General features: G+C 46.6%; 1 protein-coding gene across 6 annotated transcripts in view; it reads left to right on the top strand.

Moving 5' to 3' along the window:
* The window catches only part of RPH3A (rabphilin 3A), a 114,261-nt gene extending 111,809 nt beyond the window's left edge, over positions 1–2,452 (top strand). For all 6 annotated transcript variants that reach the window (XM_065568804.1, XM_065568803.1, XM_065568808.1 and 3 more), the window contains one exon: positions 520–2,452. In XM_065568804.1, the coding sequence (XP_065424876.1) occupies positions 520–650 (131 nt within the window). In that variant the 3' untranslated portion in view covers positions 651–2,452. The remainder of the gene's footprint in view (positions 1–519) is intronic.
* Positions 2,453–11,259: the final 8,807 nt, after the last annotated feature.

The following is an 11,259-nucleotide window of genomic DNA, read 5'->3' on the forward strand; positions in this document are numbered from 1 at the left end:
GTAGCTGAACCAGTGTATGCGGCTCTTGTATCCCAGCAGGATCGCGCCACAGGAAGAACTTCTCCAGCTACAGCTGCAGGGTACTCTAATGTGCATCTGGATCTCCCATGCCACACTACTTCCGCTGGGTTAAGCCAACAATAATAGGAGGAGGGGTTGTAGGATGAGAACATGGTTTGAAAAACTAAATATTTCGTGTTAGGCTATTCAGAACTCCTAGGGTCTAAGCTTGCCCTGCTGTCCAGGCTGTCCTGTGTGGAGGGGTGGGGTGAGGGTCTCCCACCGGGGCTCCATTTTAGACGAGTTTTGGTTGTCCGTGGTGCTGCCTCTATTTTGTGCTGATTAGAAGACCCCAGTCTCCGGAGCTTGTTAGTCTGAGGCCTTTTGCCAGCATAAAATTCACATGAAATTTTAAACTGGGGAGGAAAAAAAGAAATACAGAAAAAAGTGGCACCATGGAGATGGGTAATTGGAACCCTGGTGTCTTCTTTGACTATCCTGCCTGCTTCTTTCCTCCAGGCGGATGTCAGCTGGGCATCACCGCCAAGGGGGAGCGTTTGAAACACTGGTACGAGTGTCTGAAGAATAAGGATAAGAAAATTGAACGCTGGCACACTTTACAAAACGAGAACCACGTTGCAAGCGATTAAGGTCCCCAGCACAAGTCTCTCTGAAGTCCACATTCTCAGCCAAGTCACAGTAGATTCCCAATGTCCGTCTTCCGAAGCCGATGCTACACGCCTCGCCTACGTCTCTTTGGATCCCAGGAACGTTCTGCTGCCCTGTCTCCTTGACGCCAGCATCCTCTGTTCACCATTCTCATCCCAAAGACCAACCTGGATCTTGTGTGTTCACATCCATTTCTGACTAGTGCATCATTCTGATGTATGATTTTGTCAAGCAATAGCCACACACTGAGGATTTTCATTTGTCTTCATTTCTCACCAGTCTAACCTGCATCATAATATTGCTTCCTATTCTGTTTGTTGACGATATTTGTTCTTGAGGTGGTGTTTCACTTGGGTGCTCATTGTTCTGTCCTCACTAACCCGAGTGCGTTTATTTTTATCTCTGCATGTCTCTTTCCACTCTTCTCATTTTTCTCTTCGCCAACTGAAATACTTTTAACATCAGTTCTGTCTATTGGGATGCACAGTCATTGAACCTACCCTATTATTGTTTTCAGCATGTGGTGGGGGAGCAGCGTCGGACAGTTCAGTTCATTTGATATCAATACCTCAGTTGCAATAAGCAAAAGGCTGTTTGTTCTGCGCTGGGTTTGGTTATAGACATAACTTAGTAACTGCATTTCCACTGATATAATCCGGAGAGTACTAGGTATTTGGCTTCTTTTCCAAAGGGAACATTTTTGCAGTGTACAGAGCTAGCAAACGGGGTGGTAAATACTTTTGAGTTTTCACAGAAAGGACACTGAGTATTATGGCATTTAAATAAATAACTGGAGATAGAGAGCCACCTTCTGCAGGGTCATTTTGGAAACACCAGAGTTGAGTTTTGGTTTGTTTCAGACACAATTAATTTTGGAACTAGGAACCTGCACGTGCTCTTACTATAGGAATCCTTCCTTGTCTTAGACTTGTGACCACCTCCCATTCCACTGAATATGGCTACATAACCTAGCAAATACATCTATTTTGGGGGCTGAATTTGTTAAGCTCTCTTGAGACAGTATTTTCTGTTTCATAATAATTTGATAAATGTTCATTTTACCATCTGCAGATGGGAAAACATTTCCTAAGGAGTTGATGTGTTTAAGTATTTGTTTTCCTTTTAAAATACAGCACTTAATGAAATTATCTGGGACAGTTAGTGGTCTTCCAACTTCAATTTTCTGGTGGGTTTCCTTTTATTATTGCACAAAAGAAACATTTGCTTCAATCTGTGCTACATTTATTGTTTGTGGGTATTTTATTTCATATCAACAAAAGGAGAGTCGACAAGCTCTTGAATCGATATTGATCTTTTTGATGCCAGTCTGATCCCTCTGCTGTTTTGTACAACCTTCAAGCATAGCAATGTCAAGATTAGTACAGTAAGTACCCCTGGACTATATGGTCGCTCAGCTACAAACTTAGCATGCTAAACAAAACCTAAAGACCTTGGTTCAGGCTGTCATCCCAAGCCTCTTTGCAGGCTGCTGCACTCCTCTCTGCTACGGTGGTGGTGTCGTGTGGTGTATTCTGAACTGAGCTGTACCTCAGTGTCCTTGAATTTTTTATTTTGATGCGTTATTTTCTTATTCTTGGCTTTTTTCAGTGGCATTTAATAGTACTAGTCATTTGCAATGAACATCTTTTTATAAAGCTTTAACTTCACAGACAGAGGGGAAAATCCAACCCTCTATCCCGCATGAAGGTTTCAATGGGCTGTCACCGTACTGTATTCCTGTGATGTGCTTTTATACAGAAGAAACTATAGGCTAGTAATTCTCCTACCTGGAGTCCTTAGCTTTCTTTACTCGCCGTTTCTTTTAGAGCCTTGAGACCGGGGGGGGGGGGGGGGGGCAGTCCCTGCCAGTGAAGGAAGTGCATTGCTCAACTGAATAACCTCACTCCTAACGCATCGCCAGATCGTGGGCCCCGCGCATGTCTCCTGAGCTGCTGTTTTAGTTTGTGGATTGTTTCTTGTCCTCTTGTGCAGTGTGATTCTTTTCCGCTCGTAGAACACAGGTGTATAGTGTTCCAGGGAGTGCTGGCTCCTGTGATCATTTAAATGTCCATGGGATAAAATCAAGATGAGTTTTCTCTCTCTCTCTCTCTCTCTCTCTCCCAGGTGAATAAAGCTCAGTATTGTTTGCATTGTTCTGATTAAAACCAACAAAGGCTTTCTGCTCCCTCAGACCACCCATCCGCACAACACTGCAGGATGCTGTTGTTCTGGGCCAAACCACTGCCAGCTCACAGCAGTGGACTGTTGCACCATTGATTTGATAAGGGATCACATCCAGACCTGGTGCACGTCCCCTCCCCTCTTTCGACAGGCAGATGGCAATGCTAATGTTTATGGTGCCGTCTTTCGTTTCCCTTCCCCCTCTGACTGCCCCTCCTCCCCCAGCTGTGATTTCAGAGGGCTAGTCTTTTCTCTGCCTTAGAGCGGGTGGGTCCGTGTGGCAGGCATTTTATTGTTCATTCAGGTCAGCCCAGAGCATTGGAGTTGGGCCCACAATGTGAAGGTCACATCCTGACCTTTCCCAAGGCTGGGGGACTCGGAGCTGGGTTTTTGGCTAAGGAACTTGCATGTCTATTCAGCCCTTCTTCCCTTTTCAAGATGGTAGTGCCGTCTGCCCCCTGAGGTGACTGGTGTAGTGAACAGGGCATACAGGCCGGGCCCAGCCTCTCTGAGCTGAATCTACCTGGACACTTGTGTGAGGGAGGGTCCATTGAAATGTATAGGAGCCCTGCTAACTTCCTTTCCTCAGATTTCTCTCTGGCACTGCACCAAAGGAGACCAGGCCATTCCCAGTGCGAATAAATCCTGTCCTCTTCTCAATCCAATCTCCTTCACAAGAGCTGCCACTCACGTCCAGGGGGAGCCGTGCCCATACACAGACCTTGAGGCTTATCAGTGTCCTTTGACCTCAATGGAAAGACTCCCAGCGACCTCACCGGGTATCGGATCGGCTGCCCTGTCTATTTGGTAACTACCCCGTGGAAGTTCCTGGATGCCACATTCTCTGCCTGTGCTGGGCTCAGGAGAGGGACAGCAGCCTGTCAGTTCCTGGCTGCAGGGTTTCTTCCTTGATGTAGTGCAGGACTTCCCTTTGTCCAGTGTAAAAACAAACTACGGCTCATAATGCAATGGCAGAGCAGCCTTCCAGCGCACAGTGCGCCTTCCTGGCAGAATAGATAGTCAGGCTGTTTCAGGCAGGCAAGTTTCTCTCTCCTTTTTTGCTGCGGGTAATCACCTTGACCAGGCTCTGCAAGATATAGCAAAACACAAGGGATAGCATCTTACTCCAGAGCATCTCCTCAACAATCCTTACGGGCTCTTTCTTCATTCTGGAGAGCTCGGTTTTCAGGGCTTCTTGCTGAAGCCCCAGTTCTGTTGCCTGGAAACTCATGCCTTGAGCCAGAAACCACTTGAACCACCTGCAAAGGTTCCTTCTGGACAAGGGACCCAGCTTCTTGGAGACCCCTGCATCAGCCCCTTCGGGGAGGGGTGGGGGTGGAGGTGGAAAGCCTTCCTGAACGTGGTAATTGAGGAACCTGACTTTACTCTAGGGTTTACAGTTAAACAGCCGGACTGGTTAACTATGACCAAAATGTCTCAGGCTAGAACAGTGCAGGTTTGAAGCCTTCCTTGGGAGTAGACAGACTTCCACAGGAAATTGCCCCAGGGTCATTAAAGCGCACACTTGATGCCGGGGTGGCCAGTAAAAGGCAAGACCGCAGCGTCGAGAAGATTTGTAAGGCAGCATAGGGAAATGCTCACAATCTTTCCCCAGATGGGACACCTTTTGTAGATGTGCTTCTGATTGTACAATCCAAATGTCTGGGGAATATGATCACATTTCTATCAGCCTCTTCTGCTTGACCAAGCACTGATGATTATTGAGGGCCTGTCAGCTCTGTTTTGAAGGGATGGAGACAAGGGAATTTTTCTCTACATTGGTACATTTATTTTCAGCATCTTAGATCCAGTGCCCCACACTGAGACACCCTTCCTAATTTATTTCAGAGCAATTTGGCCTGGGGCGGGAGGGGTTCAGTGTTTTGAATGCAGTAAGTAATCGCTCCACCCTCTTCCTTTCCCTGGGTTAGACTCACTCTTCGGTGTGCATCTATATTGCTGCTTTCTCAACTCCTTTTGAACACGTGAGTGGGGTTCAGAAGTCAAAGCTGCTTTAAGGACAGAGGAATCCAGGAAGGCAGCCCCCGATCCCCAGTGAAGTCTGGGTTGTGAATGGCCGTTCGTTGCAAGTAGCTGGAATACTTGCAACTCCAAGCTGGTGCCGCTGTGATGCAGAATAGAAACCCTCAAGTCCGAGCGCCTCTTTCAGCCAGTGGGACCAGTTGAAAGCAGAGGGCCTGATTCTTTGCTGTTCTGCACCTCGTGTCCTCATTTACGCCGTGCTAAGAGGGCGTAAAACACTAGTGTTTGTGTACCGGCTGCCTAGGCATTTTGCACTAGTGTGACTGCCAAGACACAGTACAAGGTAACAGAGACTCAGGCCTGGGACATGAGTCGTTGCTCTGGGACACTAAAACTGATTTAGAAATGTGTGAGATCTCAGAAATAGTTCACGCCAGCTCTCTTAAAAGCACGTTTTGCAGAGGAACTCTTGAGATCAGAGTTCCTGCCACAGCCCTGAAACATTTCTCTCCAAATATTAACCTAGTTCCCATTGAGACGTATTTATTTTTCTCTATAGTTGGGTGAAGAAATTCTACCCAGTTTTTTCTAGGCCCTGTGTCAGGAAAGCTCTGAAGCACTTGCTTAAATCCACTGTCTTCAACTTTAAGCATGTGCTTAAAATTAGGCACATGCTTAGGAGCTTTCCTGAATGAGACCTTAGTGCCCTCCCTAAATTTGTTTGTTTAAAACCAGCTCTGATGTTGTGTCCCCCATTGAGAAACTTTGTATCTCCCTGAGGCTTAAGCCCTGTTTCCATAGCGATACACAAGGTCAGTTTATCTGGCCATTCAGAATAGCTGATCCTTGAAGTCAGCGGCGATTGCATCACGCAGGGTCATGGCCGCAGATTCTCCAGTCTCTGTTTCTTTATGGCCAGCCCTGGCTGCATTGTCTCCATTGCTAGAATAGACTTTTTTTATATTAGGGTGATCAGAGCAGTTCACCATACTCCTTTGTGGTCTCGCTAACCCATTATGCACATTTAGCTTAATTTCTTTGTAATTCGAGTTCAGTACCTCTGTGCCTCTCTGCAGTGTTGCTGCCAAGTAACCTGAAGATGTTCTCTTTATCCCCTGCTACCTGCAGATCTATGCTTTTCAGATGCTGATTTTTCTTTTTTTAAATTAAGGACATATTTCTGTTTTATGTCCTTGGTTTCTAGCCTCATTCCCTTACATTTCTCTGCACAGAATTCCATAAAGTGCTAACCCTTCTCTGCCCCTAGACTACTGAAGTCAAGTGAGATGTTATTGCCTTTGTCCTTTAGACCACTGCTTTTGGCTCTGTCTTGCTAACCTTTGTATCACTGGCAAATGTTAGCATCTCATTATCCTCTACAAGGCTGTTCTCTTAGGCCACTGAGACATAAAGTGAACAAAACTGATGCAAACCCTCGTACTGATCCTTTTAACTTCCCCTGGCCGGTGAAGACCGCTCCTTCCTTCCATCCCATATTTTTCCCACGCCTGAGTGTCTTCTATATCTTATATTCATTTATTTCTTCACTCAAGGAACTTAGAGGGATATTCACAAGGGCAGTTAGGTGCCCCCTGAAAGTTTAATGGGGGTTGGGTACTTTGAAAATGTCCCTCCGTCCTTCCTTCGTGTATTGCACTTCTCAGCTATGTACAAAGTCCAAATAAATTATGTCCATAGTAGCTGATCTATACTGAGAATCCAAACAAAAATTGTCAATTCTACCTGTTTTGCTTTTCTGGTCTATTTCTGCCTTCCCTCCCCCATTTTCAGTACCTTTCCGAGTGGTAAATTTGAGCATACACGTCTAAAGTGCCCACAGTCTTTTCTTAAATCTAAATCCCTTTTTTTGCCAAATCTATCATTCCCTCCCTATTTTCCAGAGGTTTTATATAAATTTGCCTTTTTATGCTAAGTATATAAAAAGTGGTTTGCAAACAAGGCTTAATTTTCAAACTTGGATGCTTATTGTGGGGCATTAATTTGAGTATTTACCTTGTCATAGACATCCAAATAATCTGCATTAGACTCTACCAATTCAGAACTGACCACCTTCGATGCTGAGTGGGGAAATTGGGCTCACAGTATTTATAGGTCTAGCCAGGGCCGCCCAGAGGATTCAGGGGGCCTGGGGTCTTCGGCGGCGGGGGGCCCCTGCTGCCGAATTGCCACTGAAGACCTGGCGCTTCAGCGGCAGGTCCCAGGGCGGAAGGACCCCCTGCCACGGGTCTTCAGGGCACTTCAGCGGCAGGTCCCGGGGTGGAAGGACCCTCCGCTGCCGAATTGCCGCCGAAGACCCGGAGCGGAAGAAGCTCTGGGGGCCCAGGCCCCACAAGAGTTTTCCAGGGCCCCCGGAGCGAGTGAAGGACCCCGCTCCAGGGGCCCCGAAAAACTCTCGTGGGGGCCCCTGCGGGGCCCGGGGCAAATTGCCCCACTTGCCGCCCCCCCCCCAGGCGGCCCTGGGTCTAGCAGTGTCCTATGCTGTAATGTTCTATTACACAATTGACATCATAATTTAGCTAATCCTGATGTGTCAAGGAGCAAAGTTTGGATGGAGATGTTAATTCCTGAGGACCCCTCCCCCCAAAAAAAACTACTAAGCAATTCCTTCAAAAGATAATGGCAGCAAAGCCTTCTTTGTGTATATACATATATACACACAGAACAATTAAACAAAGATTGACTTTACCTGGCAACTTCTTACCATCACCTCTCTTAACAGTCCCGACTTGGTCTGCTTTACTTTTGAAGAAGTTATGTTCAAGTCATATACTTATTCAAAAATGTTTCCATTGCTAATACCACTTTCTGAGTACTGCGTAAGTCACATTAAATGTCTCCATTTCTCACCCGTTTCTGATATTTGTGTTGGCGATTTGTGACCTGACCTAGTTTTTGCCTTTGTAAATAAAGCATGCACACCTGGCTTGGGAATGGTGCAGGAGCCTTGTCTACTGATGTTTGCGTTCTAACTAGCATGCAGTGATTTTACAGCAAAATGTCAGTTTACCAGTAATGAACGAGAAATGTAACACAGAACCTAGAAATACTCTCCAGTCTTCCGCTGCATGCAGGTACAAACCTCTTCTCTCTTCGTGTGATAGCTAATAAAGTAAGACTATTGGAAAAAACCCAGACCAGCTTCTTGGTTTTAATTTTAATTCAACAACCTCATTGAAGGAGGTTTCAGTAGGATAACCAAATGGGCCGAATCCTGAGCTGGCATACATCAGCATGGCCTCGTTGATCACAATAGATTTACACCCGCTGCGGAGGATCTGGCTTATTGTGTCTAATGGTAAAAAGTCCTGTTCCGCTTCACTGTGAGTTTAGGGACACGGTGCCCGTTTCAGGAACGGGTGTATACCATACTGTGTTAGTGTGGGCTGGCTGTAGTGAATGATACGACTTCAAATCCTAGGAACAATGGAATTGGTCTTTAGTCAGAATGGTGAACCCAAGACCTGAGGTCACGTCACTTCAATTGCTGGTAGGGATGATTATTCACTAGTATTCCAGCAACGACAATGGATCATAGAGTTTAAGGCTAGAAGGGACCCCACGTCATGCAGTCTGACCTCCTGTATGGCACAGACCATCAACAGCACCTGCACACCAAACCCAACAACCAGAATTAGACTGAAGGATTACAGCCCTCAGGAGAACCGATTAAGTGAGAGACGCCCAGATAATCCCAGCAAGAGACCCAAACCCACACACTGCAGAGGAAGGTGAAACTCCCCAAGGTCTCTGCCATCTGCCCTGGGGGGAAATTTCTTCTCAGCCTCCACATATGGGAAAGATATTTGTGAATCTGATTGTAGCATGAGTGATTGGTCACCGGCAACGTCATACGGCACCTCTGCTGCTGCGTACTTTCCTAGCTAAAGCATTCCAGTCCCTAGGCCCCAGCCCAGTCAAACATTTAAGCATGTGTTTAACTCCCATTGACGTCCTCAATCCAGGCACAGCCCCGTGTAACTTAGGTTGCATCTACCCTGCAGTTGGCAGGCGATTCGCAGTACAGGTCGATGTACCCGCAGTAGTTCCGCTCGAGCACCTAAATAACAACGTGGGCCCTGCAGCCGGGGCAGTGGCTCGGGCTAGCCACCCAAGCACGTACCCAGGGTGGCAGATGAGGTGGTGTTCACGTGGCTAGCCAGGGCAGCTGCCCATGCCACTGGGGCCACGCTGCAGCATTTAGCGTGGAACCTCGCGCAGAGCTGGCACATGTCCATCTGCCCGAGCTGTAAATGATACCTTCCGGTGGCTGTGTAGATGAGCAGCTGCACACCATGAATACCGAATAGCAGAGTTTGTGGAGACCAGATCTCAAAAGGGTCACCTGCAAACTAGTCATAGACTCATAGAATTGTCAGGCCAGAAGGGAGTTTAAGGGATCTAGGTGCTGAGGCAGAATTCGATGAATGCAACTGACTTGATTGGGATTGGTCTGCAAGCAGAAAAGAATCTAATAGTCTTCTATCCAAAATTCAACCCACTCCAACCCCTGCAATGTTCAGTGGCCCTCTGCTTGGTTCTGAAAGGCCTGTGCTTAAGGCGGGACATCCTGGGTGTTATAATTCTCGTCATTGCTCGGAAGATAGAATATTTTAGGATACCAACACATTCCAGTGCAATTAGCTCCATTCACAACACCACGCATGCATTATGCACAAAATATAGGAGGCTCAAAGTCAGCAGGACTTTGTTATGCTGACAAGGAATTTACTTTTTGATGTAAAAAGCCGGCTGGTTTATATCTATTGAAATGCTATTCAGATTGAAAGCATCATTTAAAATATATGCAGAACTGTTAGGAATGAATTCAACTAGGCGAGGATCTGTTGCTATTTTATTTAGTATTCAGAAATCAGGATGCTTACTGTGTGCTATCTTTGTGTGCCTGACTGCATTGAAATTCACATTCCTTGTTTGTTTGCCTCCTCTTTGCCATTCATCCTTTTTGCGGCTGTAATTGAATAGTGAACCATATGTTTAAAATGAGTCTGAAGTTCTTTGAGCCTCAGAACATCTTCACAGCTGACGCTGGTTATAGTCTGAAAAAAAAATTACCATGCATAATCAGATTTCAACCAGGGGAAAGAGGCCTTTATTAGAGCAAGCTGGGAGGGTCATCTATTCCCCCGTCTTTTTATTAAAAGTGCTATTATTTAGGTAGGCACAGAAAACCCTCCTTGGAAAACTAACTTAGGTAGAGCATGGGACACAAGATAATGCACAAGAACCAACCTTGACCACTGATTCCTTCATCACTTCCAAGCTTGGCTTAGTTGCCCCAGAAGAATAAGGGGCATGTTATGTTATAGAAGGGATGGAATGATACTTTAAAAATCAGCATTTCATGGTATTAAGTAGCTTTTAACTTGCCCCAGCCAGTAATGGTCATTGTTCATGGCTGGCAAAGCAGATCCTTTAGTTCCCAACCAGTCACGCTGTTGAATTATGTAGAAGCCCCAAAACCTTTGCATAAAATGTAAGAAAAGCAGATCCCGGTCTTTAGGAGAGATTCAGTGGGAGGTAGGGAAGTGTTTTAGCATCAGAGATGGCTGGAAACCGGCCAAAATCTCCCTGGGATCTGGTCTTATTACCTTCAACCTGGGGGTCAGAAATCCTGAGTGGAGAGAGAGAGGTGTTTGATCTCTGATGTAAATATTGGTTCAGACCAAAACAGAATTCCGCAACTCCACACCTGATGGTAGGGAAAAGCCATGCCCTGGCTATGGAGCAACAGTCAAAGAGAGCTGAAACTAATCAAGCCCTTGCACAGGTCCCTGTGAGCCAGATTTAGAAACCAGAGCTACGGAACCCTTCCCCTGCTCCACACCGCACTGAAAAAGTTCACTTATGGCTTAGATGATGCTCAAGTGGTTCGCTGCCACCCAACCCTTTTCTGCTCCCAAGCCCCCACCTGGAAAACTCCAGCATCTGAATCGCCTCCCTTAGCTGTCCGCTCCGCTGCCGGGAGCCTGTTCTCATGAGCAGGGAGCGGAGCTGCACCTGGTGCTGTGCCGGGGCAGCTCCCTTTCCGGCTGACGGCAGTGCCACCCGCTGGCATCAGACAACATCAGGGAGCACTGGCCGGTACAACGCCACCAAGCGCGCCTGTCTGCAGCAGCTGTGAAAGCTGCAAGCTGCAGGAAGGGCTGATTTGAGGAAGATGGTTTCAATGATCCAGATCAGCAACTTCAACCACAAAAGGTCAGTAAAAAAAACCCAACAAAACCCAGTGGCTGGACTTGCCTTCCTAGCAGTCGTTTTGTGATTCATTTCAGAGTAGCAGCCGTGTTAGTCTGTATCCGCAAAAAGAACAGGAGTACTTGTGGCACCTTAGAGACTAACACATTTATTAGAGCATAAGCTTTCGTGGACTACAGCCCACTTCCT

This window comes from Chrysemys picta, chromosome 15 (genome assembly GCF_011386835.1).
Source record: "Chrysemys picta bellii isolate R12L10 chromosome 15, ASM1138683v2, whole genome shotgun sequence".
In the NCBI taxonomy this organism is placed as follows: domain Eukaryota; kingdom Metazoa; phylum Chordata; order Testudines; family Emydidae; genus Chrysemys; species Chrysemys picta.